Raw genomic sequence first — 20,363 nt, 5'->3', positions numbered from 1 at the left:
AGAATGAATATAATATAATAGAATGCCTTTATTTGTCATATATACATATACAGACGTACAGTACAATGAAATTCTTTCTTCACATATCCCAGCTTGTTTGGAAGCTGGGGTCAGAGTGCAGGGTCAGCCATTGTACGGCGCCCCTGGAGCAGAGAGGGTAAGGGGCTTTGCTCAAGGGCCCAACAGTGGCTGCATAGCAGAGCTGGGATTCGAACTCTTAACTTTTCAGTTGATAGCCCAAACTCTACCCACTAGGCTACCACTGTCCCAAATAAAGAGCTTGTGAGCACAATTTAAATTTTGATTGGAAAAATAGGAAACAATGTGACCTTACAAACTTAGCTCTCATACTCACAGCTAGAATGTATCCCTGCATTTACACCGGCAGCAACATGATAGAGCAAGCAGCTGTCATTCATTTTTAGTTAAAGCTGCCGATTTCTGCTGACAGGAGATTGACAACACAAAGTGGGCGGAGTCTGTGACACGACAAAGTTGAGTGAAGTTTAACCTTTTGCAAATTAGTGTGTCGATTACCAATAGAAATTGAGCACTAAAGAGTCATCCCAGCCACTGTGAAATGGTGAGCTCCATTTTTGGTTCCTAGATAATTGTTACTACTAGACATGGAAGAGAAACTCATTGGCGTGGTGTTTAACTTCTGCAAATAGACGCCAGCGATCACAAATAACATACACAGTTTTCTTTTCATATTGGGATGGGATCAAATTTTTAGATGAGCAAGTTCCCTCCAGTATTCGGACTTAACAGAAACACGTCTGATTTGTGGTAAGAACTGAATGGAAAGGGATTTAATTTGTAGTCACTAGCCAGCAAAGTACACTGTACTGCCATGGCAATTTTTTTTTTTTTTGGCGTCAGTTATAACAAAGGTCAGCTTGAGTTTAGAAACGCCCATAGGCAATGATGATGATGCTGGTGTGATTTGGGTAACAAGAGGCGAAATGTCACTGTTAGTGTGAAAACAGGGTAAGTGTGCCATTTGCTACAAGCCTTTAATAATCCAAGTCCTGGCGTCAATGGAATTATAAAATTGTTTTTGTTTTTGTTTTTTTGTCTTTTATTTCATTGTAAAATCTTACTACTGGTGGGAATCCCAGGTAAGCTATTCTCCTGCAAATTGAGCTGGGCAAGAATAAAACAGTCCACCTATACAGTTATGGTGAAAAAAAACCCTACTCTATGCCACCCATGTTAGCAAATGCTCTTTCAGCAATACTTCAACAGCCTGTCACTTGAAACCAGAGAGGCTGGGGCTGCTCTCTGTGTCTATCTCTCTTCATTAAGAAAGAGTGGGGTAGCAGGGAGGCACACACATCTGTTTTGGGCTAAGCAAACTGCCGCGCTGGCGTCGCGTGGGTAGACAGCCACTTTCCCTGCTGCCCTTCTACAGCCACAAAAGAGAAGGAGGAGAGAGGCAGCAAGGGATGAGGCATCCGAAAAAGCCATGGAAAAAATGAGCACGGGAAGCAAGGGAAGGGCAAAGTCAGCAGGCAAAGGAGGGGATTGCGACGGCCAGCCAGACCGCCGCTCTATTTTCGACTACCACATAATTGAAACAGTACTTTACTGTGAGCTGTGTACCCGCTTTTCCCTTCCCCACAGCCTCATCTGCGCACCCTCAAACATCACCCCCACCGCTCCCCCACCTCAGCCCACAGTGCAGAGCGACGGATTCTGTGTGGCATCGAGTCTGCGGACAGAAAGGAGGGGAAACCCAAAGAGAGAGAGAGAGACCGAGTAGAAAATAATGTGTAATTGAAGTGAAATGAAAGAGCGGGAGCCATATTTGGAGGAATGAGAGGGAAAGTGTTTAAACTGATCAGCACTTAGAGACGTTGATGAAACAGAAAGGCAGTGTTTTTCTGTGCTGTTATCTGTGCCCAGATCAACATCAAAGCTCTGTGGGTTCTCTCCATATGTTAAAGTTTGACGTCTGCTCGGTTTCTGCATTGGTCATGGTCGGCAGCAAGAACTATCATTAAAGTGTACGGTATGTGTGTATGAGAGGAAGAAAGAGAGGGAAAAAACACTGCAGCTCATATATACTGCCAGTCAGTTGTTCAGATGTTGGCTTTTTCTGAATTTTTCCAAAGAATGTTTAATTTCAGTGACCGCAAATTTATAGTAAAAAATAAAAATAAAAAAGCACTGCTGACTATAATTAAATAGCCTACCAAGTCACTGCCCAACTTTTTTAAAAAGTAATCTCCGTTAACCCCATTTGTGCCATATAGGAAATGTACAATAATAAAAAACAAACCTTAATCTGTTAGAAAAATCTGTTGGCAACGAATTCCTTAGCCATACAGCTAAATACACAACCTCTGATAAAATGTCTTGATCCCACTAGTGTAAACCAACCCCAAACCCCAATTTCACTCCTAAATTGTACTTCCGTGCAGCACACACAACTAAGAAAATGGTACCAACATCCTCCCAAGTATGGGAACGATTCCGAAAAGGGCCATGTCTTTTATTAACCCTTGCTCATTATCACTGGGTATTTATTTCTAGTTTAGGTCGCCCAACTGTAATGAGGATTTAATGTCATATTTATCCTTTGTACTCCGTCAGTAAATACGTTTGCAAGTTATTTTGGTTAAACATTTGTATGTCAGCTCAATGGGTTAAAAATAAGTAAACATGATCTCATATGAATGATGAATCTACTTGACGAACGTTTTTCCACTTCAAAATATAACTCATGGTATTAGGCCAAATTTGTTTACTGTGATATTTATATTTATTAATATGACTCTGTGTTAAGTATATGATACATTTAGAGCAGCCCCGGTTCTGGACTGCTTTGCTTGGGGGGGCAGTAAAACCTAATGAGGGGGCATGTTGATAGTCATGTCTTTGAAGCCAGAAATATATTCAAGGCTTGATTTGTGCATGAATGATGACAGCCAAGCTATTGATACTGGCTTAAAGTGATGTATGAGGTAAAGAAATAAAAATGCATGTTTTCGAACTTAAACTTAAAACCCAATGATTAAAAAATACATGTTGATTATGTAAATGGGGAAAAAAGATTATCTAATTGTATTTCATTTTAATACGCCCCCTTAATTAAATTGCCATTAGTTCATTAGCCTAACCGCTAACGGCTAATAAAATAATTTAAGCAACACCTATGTAAGAGGTAAGTAACATTAAAGCAACGAAAAACCACAGTTAAGCAAATATTACCATGTGGAAGTCAGTTTAAACTCAGAAGAGTGTTTACCAGTATACCTGCCTCTCGCTCACACTAACAGAACATATACTGCCGAACTGAACTGTTTGGGGCAGTCTGCCGATTTTTATATGACTCAAAGAGCCAATCAGGAATAAGCAAGGAAATATCTTCACACTGTAAAACAAAATGCATTTTTGTGATTGGTTCAGAGATAATTTTAAAAATAGCCGTTGCTTGCATTGTGCTTGGGGGGGCAAAGACACAATTTGGGGGGGCAATGCCCCCCTCAGCCCCCCCCTAGCGCCGGCCCTGATTTAGAGTATACTTTTTATATAATTCATATGTTCGGGTGCAATCCAATAACTTCCTCACTCACTTTCTAAGCCGCTTATCCATAACAGGGTAGTGGGGGGTGCTGGAGCCTGTCCCACCTCTCAATGGGTGCAAGGCACACAGAAACACCCTGGGCAGGGCGCCAGTCTATTGCAGGGCACAATCCAACAACTGAATATTATGATTTTATTTTACTGGTATCTATTTCTATTCATTTTATTAGTAGATAACAGTAGTAGTTGGATTACAGTGGTGCAAATCATTTTAATTGTTTTTAATGTATCATATTAAAAAACAACTAAACCAACTCATTGATAATTAAAGAAATATTGACAAATAATTGATTATCAAAATAACTGTGACTAATAGCCCTATTTAACTGTGAATAACAATTCTGTATAAAACTTTAGCAATGCTGGTAAAAATTGACTTTTTAAGATTTTATGACTTTCAAGGATGCTTAGGCAGAAACAGACTTTGTTGATTATGCATAAACACAACGTCATCTATCTAGTACCATCTAAAAAATAGTACCATCTCTCAAAGTATTACACTTGGGTTCAATCCAAAATCATCTATCCAACGTCTAGTACCATCTAAAAAAAATATTACCATCTCTCAAAGTATTACACTTGGGTTCAGTCATGAGCTCCAATTGTTGCATGTAAGGAGATTGGCATATTTTCTTCCACCTTACAATTAGTGAGTGTCTGATGTATGAGCTACATAGCCACAGCTATTCTCACCAGGATAACAGCAGTTACTGTGGATAAAAAAAGCATCAGCAATATAAGTGAACACAATTATATAGAAAGCCTGGAGGAAGCACTGTCTGTAGAAAGTAGATGATTCGTGAGCAGCTTGCATACATACACAATAAGTGTTTGGTATGTAGCTTTAGAGAGAACAAAGAAGGGCTACATTTGAGTAGATGTTAATAATCAAACATAAGATTCAGCTAAAACAGTCACTGGCATAATAATAATGATAAGTTGGATTTATATAGAGCCTTTCTTAAACCCAAGGCCACTTTACATAGCAAAAGGTGAAAATACCCACACACACTTATGTAAAAGTAAAAATTACTAGATTTTTGAAAGTAAGGGGTGTGAAATGTACGAGTGTAGTGAATGAGAGCCCATAGGTTTCACTTAATAAGTACGAACGCATGTGTTTGTGTGTTTTTGCAGAGTCTGACTAGTAAGGAAAAGGAATATGTTAATAAGCTTACTCTGTTAAATGTAACAGAGAAGGATGCAGGCCAGTACTGGTGTACAGGCTCCAACTTTTTAGGCAAGTCTGAGATCCCTTTCTGGCTCACAGTACGACAACCAGGTAATCCCCCGCGAACAGAGTTTGACGTCTGCCTCCATAAACAGAGGGCGTTTAATTGCATTCTGCTTCCGGTGCTGGTGATCTAGGGCCTGCTTTGTTCTCTCATTCTTTTTTATTCATGAATGGGCTAAGTGCCAGCCTTCTCTGACGACACAGAGCGTATGTCTGTGTCTATGTGTGTGTGTTTTATTTTACCCTTTACCTCTTCATCTTCTCTAATCGATGCAACACACATAAAGGGTTGCACTATAATGGGAACCAGGAGTGCACCACACACACTTATATTGATTTCACATTCACCGCTACCCACAATTAAGCCTCTGCTCTTTTAGCGAGCCCATACATACTTACATACATACAGTACACATTTGGCAGTTCTCTCGCTGATGACTCGATGGCAGCACAAACTACAGGGAGTCTCAAAGAAGCATTAAAGACATTAATGGGCACCTTACCACAGAGCAATTTCAGCTCAAATAAGAAACAGACCCAGTGGAGAAACCCGGTCAGTAAAGTGCCTCTGAAAACACAGCAATCACACTGACAGTTCAGTCCCATACTTGGGAACTTTCCAACTATGAATGCTTTTTTCAAGGTCTGGTGGCAGGGCTGTGAACGGGATGCTTTGGTGGCTTTTTGGTATCTGGTGATGGGCTAATTTTTTGCATTTACTAGGTGACTGGCTCCATTTTCTCACCTGTCTCTCTCCAGGGTTTATGGTTTAAGAGTTTCTTTCTTTCTCTCCCTTTTCTTCTCCGTCTCCCTCTTCAGACTGCTGGCATTAATACTACGGATAAGGAGCTGGAGGTTCTCTTACTGACCAATGTGTCCTTTGAGGATGCGGGCGAGTACACCTGTCTTGCGGGAAACTCTATTGGCATTGCCCATCACTCTGCCTGGCTTACGGTTCTACCAGGTACACCTTCTGTTCTTCCTATCTTCCTTAGTGCCATCTACACTTTCTGATAAGTATCATTCTTCCTCTTAATGGATTTTGTTTAGCTTCAATTTTTTGCATGTGTAATGTATTTGATTGCATCATTGTACTGTATGTATTTCTGTATGTCAGTTAGATTTTAAATCTACATATGAGGGATCTTCAAAAAGTTTTCACACTTTTATATTTTCGTTGGAAACTGTGATGGCGGGAAGAGTAGTAATTGGTTGTGTCTGAAAGACTGAGAGAGAGCTTATAGTCCGGATCTAATTTCCACCTTTTTGAACCGCTCAAAGAAGCTTTAAGGGGAAGAGGATTTCCATGTGATGATGATGTGAAAGCAGTGGTGCATCAGTGGCTACAAGCTCAACCAAAAACATTTTTTGCTGATGGCATTAAAATGATACAATACTGGGAAAAATGAATCGCAAAGGAAGGTGACTATGTAGAAAAGTGATGTCATTTGTTTTTGCAATTCTTAATAAATAGAGTAAAAAAAAGTGCAGAAACTTTTTGAAGAACCCTCGTAGAATGTTTTCCCCCATTTCTAAGCTGTCTTTATTTTGATCTAGAAAAAAATTACTACATTTTATAAAAATGACTTACAGAAATTACAATTGTGTATTTTTTAGAATGTATGCATATAATAATAAATTATACCTTCTTTTCTTTATTTACATTGGAATGGTCCTATTATCATTTCTTGATCTAAAATGTAAATCTGTAAATGTGATCACTTTTTGTTTAAAAAAAATCTATATAATTTTTCATTCAAGTTGTTATTAAAATTATAGTTTTATTTAATTTAGTCATTACCTTTTTAATAGCAATATTTAAATAATTATTTGGGTATTAAATTAATGCAATATTTAAATACTTGATTAAGTAAATAAAAAATAATAGAGTTTAATCAGAATAAATGCCTCAATCTTTAATTAATAATACTATTATTATTTGATTTTAGCTTATTATTACGTAAGTTCTCATATATTTTATACCAGAGCTTCTTCTAAATTTGTGCATTCACACAGAAACCCTGGATGGAGAAAAGTAATTTGTAAATTAGAAAATAATATAGATTTATCAGCTCACTGAAGGATAGAATTATTGCTACATACATAGAGATACTTCATGTGAAATATTATTTGCATCATCCTTTTGGGGCCTGTTGGCAGGTTGCAAAGCAGCTGTGGACGTGCATTCATTCTGTAACTAGAGGAAATTGAATTGTTTATTAATGTAAATGGAATTTTCTATTTATCTGATTACTAAGGATGAACAGGTTATAGCCAGAATGGGATTTATTCAGTTATTAGACTGACGTGTACTGATTGATGCTTCATATAGTCAGGAAATGTCAGAGACTGTTGTCATTCAGTCTCTTTTTAATGATTAGACTCATATCTGTGGATGCTGCAGTAAATAACAGCATATGCACACAGCTTCCACAGCTCTCTTCACACATATGCACATGCTTTTTTTTAATTAAAAATAATGTGCTGATTTTCTCTGCTCTTGAGCGCTTGGAAGGCAGGTTGAAAAATGCTGTCCCTTGGGAGATGAACGTTATGGGATCTGCGTACCTGCCGGGGATCGTGACAGCTCAGTAATTAGTTTGTAATGAGGCTCTAAGTTGTCTTTGGGCTTAATGACCAAGCTTACTGTTTGGGTCTAAAAAAATTTTTTTTTAATCTGTAGGAACAGGATGTTTAAGACGTAATGTCATGTAATAGCATATATTAAAATCTCTAACCTTTTTCCCTGTGCCTTGTGTCAGACGTGGAATTAGAAAAGAAAGACGATTATGCTGATTTTCTGATCTACGGAACGGGCTGTGTGCTCTTCATCTTAACTGTGATCATCATCGTCCTGTGTCTCATGCGGATGAACACGCAGAAGACCTTGCCCACACCTCCTGTACAAAAGCTCTCCAAATTCCCCCTCAAAAGACAGGTAACAGAAAGTAGATACAAGATTTGATCAGTCTACCATTCTCTCACATTCTCTTTCTTTCCTTTTTAAGTTAAATCTGATTATCTTTTCTCTCCCTGTAATTGCATTTTTGTAAATATTTGCCTCACGGTGCTTAGCGTACCAGTAACTGTGAAGGAAATATGAGTAGGGCGAGTAGAAAAATAGAACATATCTGCATATGTGTGTGTCACGTGTGTGGGAGAAAGCGAGTTGGTCGTAGTTATAACGTAGCTGCCGATTATTCAGATTCTCCCATGACTGCTAGAGTTTGGATCATATTTCACCTTTAGCGCACCCCTGTCTCACTCAGTTGTTTTAAAGATTTTAAATGGCAGCAGCTGCAGCTGGATACACACAGATTCACTCCTGCTTTCTGTCATTCATTCTTTCCCTCTTGTTTCTCCCTACTCCGTACAGTAGCTATGGAACGTCATCTCAGTCTGTTTCAGTTAAAATCACCTCAGTGATATATACACTGATCAGCCATAACAACCTCCTTGTTTCTACATTCACTGTCCACTTTATCAGCTCCACTTACCATATAGGAGCACTTTGTAGTTCTACAATTACTGACTGTAGTCCATCTATTTCTCTACATACCTTTTTAGCCTGCTTTCACCCTGTTCTTTAATGGTCAGGACCCCCATAGGACCACTACAGAGCAGGTATTATTTAGGTGGTGTGTTAGTGTGTGTTGTGCTGGTTTGAGTGGATCAGACACAGCAGCACTGCTGGAGTTTTTAAATACTGTGTCAACTCACTGTCCACTCTATTAGACACTCCTACCTAGTTGGTCCACCTTGTAGATGTAAAGTCAGAGACGATCGCTCATCTATTGCTGCTGTTTGAGTTGGTCATCTTCTAGACCTTCATCAGTGGTCACAGGACGCTGCCCATGGGGCGATGTTGGCTGGATATTTTTGGTTGGTGGACTATTCTCAGTCCAGCAGTGACAGTGAGGTATTTAAAAAACTCCATTAGCATTGCTGTGTCTTATCCACTCATACCAGCACAACACACACTAACACACCACCACCATGTCAGTGTCACTGCAGTGCTGAGAATGATCCACCACCCAAATAATACCTGCTCTGTGGTGATCCTGGGAGAGTCCTGACCATTGAAGACCAGCATGAAAAGGGGCTAACAAAGCATTCAGAGAAACAGATGGACTACAGTCAGTAATTGTAGAACTACAAAGTGCTTCTATATGGTAAGTGGAGCTGATAAAATGGACAGTGAGTGTAGAAACAAGGAGGTGGTTTTAATGTTATGGCTGATTGGTGTAGATACTGGGTTTTACTGATTCGTTCATATCTTTGGTGAAGATTCTTATTAAGATGAACCATTGTTGGTGGCTTGGTTGAACAGTGTTAAATTTTTATGCTCTAATATCAGTACATTTAGTACAAGTACAAGATCTATTATTTCTTTTCTATGTTGTGGCACTATTTTGTCTACTAAATGAAATATTAACATCATACAGTATTGTGTTGCATTTTTCTCGTGTTATATCATGTTACTCCCTAACCACTGCCAGTCCCACCAACAGCTACCGACTTAAAGCTTGAGACACCTGAAGCCAGCGGATTTCTCTTTTTTACTGTTGTTTATGCACCATGATTGGGCAGGTTAATGTGCTTGGAGAAGACCACTACCTTCTCTTTTCTAAATAGCTCATACATTTATTGTCTAGAAGGACTTTGATTAAGGAAGACAGGAATGCCATCACTTGCAGCCTGAAAGCAGGACTTGCTATGCTGTCTTGGACTCCTGACACAGATTTTTTGTTTCATTTCATGATATTTTAACCATGATGTATGATATTTTCGTTAGCTATTTAACAAAGTCTGTCAGTCTTTTACGGCAGTGTTTTGATAGGTAGGACGGTACGTGTAAAAACATTTTAACACTGTACCTAAACTCTCTGTCATGACACTGACATAGACATGTCATAAACCTGTTATGCCAGATGTCATCTGCAGTAGTCAAATCATGTTATGTTACCAGTATATTTGATTTTCATGAAAGCTCTCATAATATATAACGTCATAATACATTTTCTGTAAAGAAAAGCACAAATAGAAGACATTTTCTATGTCTCAGACAGTTATGGACCGCCCGAGGCCTGCTCTAGTATAATTTGTCCTGGTTTTATCTCACTCTTTCCTGGATTGAAGCCTTTTACAGCTTGTTTTGACATTTCATACACAGGTGTGTGTGTGTGTGTGTGTGTGTGTGTGTGTGTGTGTGTGTGTGTGTGTGATGAGCTCTCACCCTTGTCTCTCAGATATTCCCCTGTGGAGGCTAATTCTGACAGCACTTAGATTGAGTCATCCTTGCCTGAGCTTTTGATATTCACACTGCTATCATTGATCTCACATGTGACTGCTACAGGAGAGAGAGTGAAGGGCACAGAATAAGGGGATAGGGAGAGAGATTCGAAGCATGTTTGTCATGAAAACCTCCCAGAGGTTAGGACAGAGCAGAAAACAATTGAATAGACATCTCCTTCTGTATGTCCAGACCATCCATCAACCTGCGGGGAGAGATTTCAAGATATATAGCAGTCAGAAGGTAAAAGACAGACAGAGAAGGGAAACAATGAGAAAGTAGGGGACTAACAGCAGCAGTTAAATTGACAGCTCCTCTGGCTTTCCCTTAGGAGACGATATGACAACGGTAATACATAAATCTCCTGTCAGCTCCTGTGTTTCTGTGTAACTATTAAATTCTTATTATTCAAGACTTCCCGGGTCCATTCCATCTCAGCTTCAACCTCTGGTTTTTCTCCATGGAGTATTTGCCAAAGGGTATCGACAGCCACAATGCTTGTGTCTTTCATATCTCAGAAAAAGACTCCACCACAAGCTACATTCACATCTCTTTCTCCTCCCATACCTCTTCTCTTTATTTCTGTCTGTTTTACACACTTTGCATCATCTCCTTTTTGGACAGAGACAATAACATTTTATTTTGCTTCTTCATTTAAGCAGGTGTCCTTGGACTCCAATTCTTCCATGAATTCTAATACGCCACTGGTAAGGATCGCCCGCTTATCATCAAGCGACGGTCCCATGCTGCCCAACGTCTTGGAGCTAGAACTGCCCTCAGACCCTAAATGGGAGTTTCCCCGCTCAAGGTGCGCTAGCTGATTATCTAGAAAGTTCTAGGTTTACATAATAGGCTTAGTTTTTATTGTTGTCGCCTAGTGGTTACGGTACTAGACTAGTAATCAGGAGGTTGCTGGTTTAAACCCCACCACTGCCAGGTTGCTGTTTTTGGGCCCTTGCGCAAAGTCTTTAACCCTCAATTGCTTCGACTGTATACTGCCAATGTACTGTGAGTTGCTTTGGATAAAAGCGTCTGCTAAATGCTGAAAATGTAAATGTAAATATTGTGCTGTGTAAAAATAGGCTAGTAAAATTTAGAGTAGTAACCTTAAACCCAGAAGATTCCTTGTTAAATGTAGCTAATAACTTCTTGGTGTTGTGTTTCTCCTGTGATTTAGCTTCATGTTTTTGTGTGCTGTTGCAGGCTAACCCTGGGGAAAGCTCTTGGTGAAGGCTGCTTTGGACAGGTGGTGATGGCTGAGGCTATCGGAGTCGATAAAGAGAAACCCAACAAGCCTGTTACTGTTGCAGTAAAGATGCTAAAAGGTGGGTATAATCCTAATGCATTGCCAGTTTTAACTGTCTATTTACTGTATATAATACATATATGTATGACCCATGTATGTATGTATTTTTTGTCTCAGATGATGGTACAGATAAGGACCTTTCAGACCTGGTGTCTGAAATGGAGATGATGAAGATGATTGGCAAACACAAGAACATCATTAACCTGCTTGGCGCATGCACACAGGATGGTTAGTACTAATATATGAACAGACAAAATTAACCCCTTTTAGGTTATGTTTGAAATGACTAAGGGTCTGTCCAAAAACCTAGTGAGCTGCCTTGTTGTCTACTGCCTACCTAGGCAGCTGCCTAAGTAGAGAGGATTCTAATAAGACATCGACTTATATTGTAAACGCATATTATTTGGACACACTACTTACAGGAGCAATAATGTCACCACAGTTTTTGCTTACTAAGCTAACACAGTTAGCCTCAGGCCATTCAATCCAATGGGCTGAGGCGACACAACCCGCTAGCATGTCAGGTAACATCTTCCTGTGTACTGACAATGGTTTTATTGTCACTGACAAGCCTGAATTTGCAAATAAATGAAACTTCTACACCTTTATACAAATTTAAAGTCAATGAGAATTTATTTACATTTGAAAAGACTTTGTTTGTTGCTCCGCATTCGTTGTGCCGCATTGAATGCTGAGATTGCCTCCACCGCTAAGTAAGCATCAGATGCTCTCTTGTTATTCAGTCAGGTTATCACTTTGAAATAAGGCACCATAGCAGGCAGCATTTTAAGGTATCTAAGAATTCGGACAGACTTCTTCTCAGGAGCGTGCGTAGGATGACGTAAAATGCTGTGTATGTAGAGAGCACACTAGGTTTTCGGACAGACCCTAAATGTATGAATGTCTGTAGGTCCTCTCTACGTTCTGGTTGAGTACGCCTCTAAAGGGAACTTGAGGGAGTATCTGCGAGCACGGCGGCCTCCTGGCATGGACTACTCGTTCGACACCTGCAAAATTCCAGATGAGACTCTCACCTTTAAAGACCTGGTTTCTTGTGCATACCAGGTTGCCAGAGGCATGGAGTACCTGGCATCCCAAAAGGTACCACACAAACACAACAGATCTTATGTTTTACACTGCAGTCCTATTTTTTAAACCAGTCTATCTACAAACACCAAATAAAAAAATTTGGATTTTGTAAAATTCTGATTTGTTTATTCTCTTGAACCTTAATTTAACTGACTAAAATACAAGAAGGGAGCTCAGCTTTCACTGAGCTACTTAATTGTATTTTGTAAAGATAAACACATTTAGAATGTGATGCCTGCACCACACTCTAAAAAGTTGGAACAGATACATGTTTACCACTGTGTTACATCACCTGATCTATTGTTTCACTTTTTATTTGTTTGAGAAGTGGAATTTTTACCCATTCTTACCTAATACAAGATTTCAGCTACTCTGTGGTTGCCGCTGCCAGATTCTTCTCTTCATAATGTGCAATACATTTTCATTTGGAGAGAGATCTGCAGGCAGGCCTGTCGAGCACACACACTCTATGTCTGTGAAGCCACGGTGTTGTAGTGTGTGCAAAATGAAGTTATGTCTTGCTAAAATATCCATGGGTCTCTCTAACATTCCAATATACACCTTCTTGTCAATGTACATTCACATATACAAGGCACTGATGCACCCCATGGCATGACAAATGTTAGCTTTTGCTGATAACAGTCTGGATGATCATTTTCTTTGGCACAAAGAACTCAACATCCATTGTTTTCCAAAAGTAAGATGAAGTGTGGACTTACCTGACTTCAGCATACAATTCCACTGTATTTTGGTCCATCTGAGATGAGCTCTGGTCCAGAGATTTTGGTGGCATTTCTGCATAAGATTGATGAATGAAACATGTAACGATGCAACATATAGTACTTTTCGAGGGCTCTAAGGTCATGCACATTCACCAGTGGTTTCCAGCCTTGCCCTACATGGACTGCAATTCTTTGAATCCTTTTACAATATTATGTACAGTAGATTGTATAAGACCTAAATTATTTGTAATTCTGCATTGAGAAATTGAACTGAATTAATTTGCTCATAAAGTTTGGCTCAAGGTGGTGAGCCACCACCCATCTTTGCTTGCGGAACAATGTAACTTGAATATTCTTTACACATTTCAGTCATACTGTCTTCCCATCCCTACTTTTATATGTGTTGGAGGAATCAAATTCAAACATTTTGAATTTCAAGTCAATCAGTCAATACATTAACTCATTTTTTAAGTTTTGCAATTAAATGAAAGTTCAGGAGAATTAACAAATCACATATTCTTGTTTTTATTTATTCATTTATGCATTTTACAAAATGGCTCAAATTCTCTAAACTAGGGTTAGTATATCTAATAAATCAATTGAAAACTCAAATCATAATGGTAGTGCTAATGAACTTTCTGTTCTGTGTGTGCAGTGTATCCACAGAGACCTGGCAGCTAGAAATGTGCTGGTTACAGAGGATAATGTGATGAAGATTGCTGACTTTGGTCTGGCTAGAGACGTTCATAATATAGACTACTACAAAAAGACCACCAATGTGAGTTAGAGACCTCTTCTTTGTAATGACTGGAAGGACTGACACCGATCAAATGTGCTGTGTATTTATGGAAAGTATGTTTGCAATGTAGTTTGTTGCTGTTGACACTTTCTTGGCAATGACAACTGTTTATGCTGAAACAAGGCAAAGACTGATGATGGTCTTATGTTACAAAAAGAAACTTAAAGGAAAAAAAGAAATCAAACAAATCCTAAACTTTATATGTATGCTATGAAAAATTACAACAGACAGCATCGTTCACAAATTCTTTCATGATGCCACAGTGTGTATGTCATGCAAAAAAGGTCCCAGGAACCTGGGTTTGATACTGTATTCCAGTTTGATCTCACATCCTAAAAACTGCCATGTGGTGGATTGACTGCTTTGAATTAACCCTGGGTATGAGTAAAGGAGTGAACGGGAAAGTGTCTACAATTTACTGTTCGGAATAAGCAGCTTGTTCCTAGTTTCGCCAACCAGTAGATTGCATTTTCATTTTCAGTCAAGTAACTGTTTGGCTTTGGAATTTGCTACATGTGTCATTTTAGGCTGAATTGCCAGCCAGTTCCAGCCTCCAGGCCTTATGTTTTGACAAGCTTTTTCAGAGCTTTAAATAAATTAATTTAAATGAAGTATTAAATCAAAATGGAAGCGATTGTTTATTATAGTCCTCGAATACACTACAGACTAAAGACAGGTTTCAAATGAGTTTTCTTTTAAATAAGAGTTCCTGCCCAACATCACTGCCTGACCTCACAAATAAGCACAAATTCCATCAGATTTTAGTGGAAGGCATTTTTAAATGGGATGTTCAACAAGAGTATGGTCAGGTGTTCACATATTTTCGGCCGTAGTGTATATAAAAACTGGTAAAAACCGATTTAGTTCAATATATTGTAGTAATGGAAGGATATAAAGTGTTTAAATAACGTAACTGTAAGAAGATGTAACAAAGCATCTGCATGGGACTGGACAGGTTATAGAAACAGCTCAGGATCCGGGTGTCTGCATTAGTGCTGGGTTTTTGCTGGTAGGAATGTCCGTGTAATTTATGGGACAGTAGGGGATTAAACCATGGCCTTGTTGACTTAAGCTGGGCGTCCGGCCACTATGCTTGGTCAGCTCTTTTCTTTTTCTGATCGGTTGTTTTTGCTTTCAGGGTCGTTTGCCCGTTAAATGGATGGCACCGGAGGCTCTGTTCGACCGAGTCTACACGCACCAGAGCGATGTGTGAGTTGGAAATGCTGTGCATGATGCTTCCATTTCACTCCATCTTTTCTTTCCATCATGCCATCACTCAATCCTGTGTATTAATTAGTCAGCAGAGGTATTCCGCTGTTTGAATACAGTGGCTGGATTTGTTAGCATCAAACTTAGTTAAGCGTGAATTTTGGTCTTGGTGTCTGATAGGATTTCTTCTTTCCTGTCTGGTACATCCTTTCCTGGGACTAGGGTTTTGCTAATCACTGTTATATATTTTCAGGGCAGTCGTAACATAGTGGTTAAGGTACTGGACTAGTAATCGAAAGGTCGCTGGTTCAAGCCCCACCACTGCCAGGTTACCACTGTTGGGCCCTTGAGCAAGACCTATAAACCTAGATTGCTTAGACAATATACTGTAACAGTACTGTAAGTCGCTTTGGATAAAAGCATCTGCTAAATGCCAGAAATATAAATGTAAGACATTTCAACTAAAAGAACAGCTTTTTTTATTTATTGGGACAGTAAAGATTCTCAGATTACTTTACAACTGTAATATGCATACATGCTTTGCATCTTTACATGTGTTTACATCATCATGTATTGTGCAACATACTGGTTGTACCATTTTACATTCTACAAGCTTTAAAAATAATCGGTGGGTGGTAGCTTGTCACACTAATACTAATTAGAACTATTGGCACTTTTGTTTTAGGCTACATGTACTGTAAGTGTATGTATATTATATCAGAATGCCACCTTTAAACAGTTCAAAATTGCAACCTTTTTTGAATTGATAGTGATTAAGAATTAAAATTATGCACATGCAGTTAAAGCCATTGTTTAAAAGTGGGACAATTATAGTCTCCCAGTTACACACACATTGCTATATTTGGCCCTTCATTACTGTTAGCAGAAGTCAAAAATGAACAAAGCCTTTTTGTTTTGATTCTGTTTTGCACCACACCAGTCCCCAGCCCTGTATGAACTGTTGCTACATTGCCTACTGATATGTGTGAATAAGATCTGAGACATAAAGCTAATGACTGGATATGAATGCCACGATGGGCCAATTATTCAGCATTCATAGTGCTTCTCATGCAGCGTTCTTATGGTGTGTGAGAGAGAGTTTAGCTAACTAATGAAAACTGGCTTCTAGCTCCTTTTGTCTGTCAGCGTGGTTAATTTGATTAGCACTGCTCAGTGGGAGTGTGGAAGGAATAGAGCCAAACAAAAGAACCCTGAGTTAACAGAACAGCTCGTGATAACACACACATACGTACGCACAAACACACACTTAAACACACTCACACCGGTATAATTGACTTGCCTCTTGTATCAGAGACACACATTTTAAGGCTCAGTAAGAAACCAATGATACTGGCCTTTCACATCCGCAAACATCACCAGCACCCCAGGGAGAGTACAAGACATGGAGAAATCAGGAGAAAGAGGCAGAGAGAATGATGCTCACGGATCTATTTTTGTACTTATTGGAATATGTTTCTACATCTTGTGTCTATCCTAACCAATCAAGAAATGTATAAAGATATAAATGTACTAGTTCTGTCTAAAACTGGAATCTATGTCCGTAAAAGTAATCCAAGTAGTTTTAAGACTTCAAATCTGCAAACAGTAGCAAAGTAGCAAAGCTGTCAGATTCTTAGTTTTTGAATCAGGTTTCCTGAAAACAGTCTTGAATATGCCGTTTACAAGACTGGGGGGGGGGGGGGGGGGTGCTGGAACTTCTCCCAGCTTTTCAATGGGTGCAAGGCACACAGTAACACCATGGACGGGGCGCCAGTACATCGCAGGGCAGACACACATATACACACACACACACATTCTCCTATAGGGCAATTCAGTGTCTCCAATTAACCTGACTGCATGTTTTTTGGACTGTGGGAGGAAACCCACGCAGACATAGGGAGAACATGCAAACTCCACACAGAAAGGACCCGGACAGCCCTGCCTGGGGAACGAACCCAAAACCTTCTTGCTGTGAGGCGACAGTGCTACCCACCGAGCCACCGTGCTGCCCCTGCAAAATTCATTCATAGATAATTCATAGCATTCCCTCTATAACTGTATAATTCTTGGCACCCTGGTAAAGATGAGTAAAGAGTTCTTTAAAAAATCACCTTTTGATCAGTTAGCTTAATCACACATGGAAAATTCCAGCCTTTAATTGAAGTAGATCTATTCAAAACAAAAAATGATCCCTCATCAAAAAATTTTTTTTATTACAACAGCATGTGCTACAATTATTGGCACCCCTATAAATTCCTAGAAATTCATTTCATGTCCCTGAAATACATTTCCCATTTATATTTTACATTTATTATGTTTATGCAGTGATCCATGACTTCCTGACTTCTCTAGAGTATATATACTATGGGGGGTATATGAGTATATGAGGTGACACAGAGGTCACATTCTCTAATCATTCCTCAACAAAGAGACAACACACAATTCTATTAAGGGAAAAGTGTGTTGTCAAGAATGTCTGTTCATTTTATTGCACATAAAGTGTATATTTACAGGGTTTATCAGTTCTGTCAGTGGTGTCCAGTCTTTAGACTGTAAATTGACATTTTAAAACTCTATTCATAATGCAGCTTAGTGACTTGCACACTTGTCAGCCTACAGGTTTTCATTGTTCTTTCATTGTCTTGTTCTGTATTCACCTTCTGTTTTTTTCTCTTTCACAGCTGGTCATATGGGGTGTTGTTATGGGAGATCTTCACTCTAGGTGGTTCGCCGTACCCTGGCATCCCAGTGGAGGAGCTCTTTAAGCTTCTCAAGGAAGGCCATCGAATGGACAAGCCTGCTAACTGCACTCATGAACTGTATGTCCTAAATACATATTAGTTTTATTTTAACATATTTCATTACATGTGCTTTTATTTGTGTATGTCTAGCAGTATGAGATAGTGCAGAGATATTGTACTAAAATGTGAATGTGTGCATGATTGTTTATGGAAGTATGTGTGTTTAAGCATTTATGGGTGTTCTGTGTATTTAGTACAATTATGTTTACTTAAATTAAGTAAAGCATGAAAAATGCAGCAAAATGAATAATTATTTATGTAAATATCTGCATAGCTTATTTTTCAGTTAAATACATGGTACATTTGATGCATCATGTTATGGTAATACAGTATGAGCAACCAGTTAAAAATGACAAGATGCCTCAACCTTAAATTGCCAGTCTTAAAAAAAAGCTTATTTATAGACAGAGTTAGCCTTGTTGTTTAATTTTTTGCTAACAAATTACCAAAAATAACCCTCCTCTATTCAAAATGCTTGTCACACTCCAATACAATTCAGGTTTTTTAGAAGTACTGGCACTTTTGTTTTAGGCTACACATACTGTAAGTATATGTATCAAAATGCCATGCATAAACAGTTCAGAATTGCAACCTTTTATGAATTGATGGTGATTGAGAATGAAAAGCTATTGTTTAAGAGCGGGGCAATTATAGAGTCTCACAGTTACACACACATTGTTAAATTTGGCTCTATTCAAAATGCACAGATTATTCTGTGTGCATATTTTTTGTATTACATTTATATAGTTGCATTTATACCATATTATTTTATATTACATTTATTTAGTTGACAGTGTTACTACAGCTGCACAACCATAGTTCTCTTGTTTTGTCTTGTTGTCAGTCTTAGGCCTGCCAGAACAAACTTAGCCAGAAACAGTTGACTGGTTAGTTGGATCAAATAGTAAAAACACCAGGGCTTATCATAACTTCAGCAAATTACTGTACATAGCACATGTCTGGGCAAGAGTTCTTCTTCTAATTGTCAGTCCTGAGGAGGACGTACTGAATCTAAAGTACATTTCTGCTAGTTTCTGTGGCATTTTGAACCTAATATGTTGATATACATGTACATTGCTTCTGTATTTTGAAAAATATTTGACTATTAATGCTACTTTGTGCTCCTGTTAGGTATATGATCATGCGTGAGTGCTGGCATGCTGTTCCGTCTCAAAGACCCACATTCAGACAACTGGTGGAGGATCACGACCGTGTGCTCTCCATGACTTCGACTGATGTAAGAGCGCTCATATTCTCTTTCCATCTGCCTTCCTCTCTCCTGCTATTATGTTTCTAATCTCTTATGTGCAGAGATATACTCAGCTGTTGTGCATTAAGTGAAACCCTGTTGTTTGTGTGTGTGTGATCGCTCCAGGAGTATCTGGATCTCTCCGTACCGTTTGAGCAGTACTCGCCCACCTGTCCAGACTCGAACAGCACCTGCTCATCTGGAGACGACTCTGTGTTTGCTCATGACCCCCTGCCCGATGAGCCGTGCCTCCCTAAACACCACCACAGCAACGGCGTGATACGGACGTAGACGGTGTAAACGCTACAACAGCGGCATCATAGACAGCTTAAGCACTGCTGCCACCATCATACGGGTGTACACAGCATAAACATCATGAGAGTGCCATACAGACATCAAGACCCTAAATGCCATTCTGAGAACGTAAGACACCCTAAAGAGAAAGAGGGCTCAGAGGTTTACCGTGGCTGCCGTAACTCCGCTCCTCTTCCTGCTGCCCTTTCTCTGCTCGCTCGATGTCATTCTGCTTTTTTAATCATTTTACAAACAAAAGAATTTCTATTTTTCTACTCGGCCAGTTTAATTTTTCTGTCCTCTCTTCAGAGGGCAACCATTCCGTGCCTACTGTACGGGTGCAGAGACAGTGCAACAGGACACAAAGGAAAAAAGGAGGGGTTCTCTTAAAAGTATTTGTCGCAATATCAAACAAACCGTTGCTTTTAAACTCATGGCCAGTTTCATTTTATAACTCCATTACATTTTTTATTCACAAGAACTGTTGACGTGCCAGTTTTAAGAAGAAAACAATCCCAGATGTGAGCTCATATTTGAGGATATGCAGTATAATTGTGTGCTTTGTATGTATCTAATTTTTATATTGTAAATATATAGATATAAATATGTATCATATTGCAGTCAGCAACAGTGTACGTAAGAGAGAAGAATAGATTTTTAAATAGAATACAATGCATTGCAAATAAGCATGTATTGTTTTGGTCATGTAAACATTTAATCTTAAAAAGCTAAACAAATGTTTTATTTGAATTAACATGTATATTTGTAAAGCTATT

At 39.0% G+C, this 20,363-nt stretch overlaps 1 protein-coding gene across 2 annotated transcripts in view; it reads left to right on the top strand.

Moving 5' to 3' along the window:
* The window catches only part of fgfr3 (fibroblast growth factor receptor 3), a 52,816-nt gene extending 32,675 nt beyond the window's left edge, over positions 1 to 20,141 (top strand). The window contains exons 7-17 of one of the 2 annotated variants that reach the window (XM_062995077.1): positions 5,645 to 5,789; positions 7,588 to 7,763; positions 10,778 to 10,926; positions 11,322 to 11,443; positions 11,542 to 11,652; positions 12,335 to 12,525; positions 13,891 to 14,013; positions 15,173 to 15,243; positions 17,925 to 18,062; positions 19,176 to 19,281; positions 19,420 to 20,141. In XM_062995077.1, coding sequence (XP_062851147.1) covers positions 5,645 to 5,789; positions 7,588 to 7,763; positions 10,778 to 10,926; positions 11,322 to 11,443; positions 11,542 to 11,652; positions 12,335 to 12,525; positions 13,891 to 14,013; positions 15,173 to 15,243; positions 17,925 to 18,062; positions 19,176 to 19,281; positions 19,420 to 19,584 — 1,497 coding nt within the window. In that variant the 3' untranslated portion in view covers positions 19,585 to 20,141. The remainder of the gene's footprint in view (positions 1 to 5,644; positions 5,790 to 7,587; positions 7,764 to 10,777; positions 10,927 to 11,321; positions 11,444 to 11,541; positions 11,653 to 12,334; positions 12,526 to 13,890; positions 14,014 to 15,172; positions 15,244 to 17,924; positions 18,063 to 19,175; positions 19,282 to 19,419) is intronic. The other variant, XM_062995078.1, reaches the window with a different exon arrangement.
* The last annotated feature ends 222 nt before the right edge of the window (positions 20,142 to 20,363 follow it).

Source organism: Trichomycterus rosablanca, chromosome 5 (genome assembly GCF_030014385.1).
Source record: "Trichomycterus rosablanca isolate fTriRos1 chromosome 5, fTriRos1.hap1, whole genome shotgun sequence".
Classification (NCBI taxonomy): Eukaryota; Metazoa; Chordata; class Actinopteri; order Siluriformes; family Trichomycteridae; genus Trichomycterus; species Trichomycterus rosablanca.
Note: the sequence above shows the minus strand (reverse complement) of the source record. Positions and strands in the feature narration are given on the sequence as shown.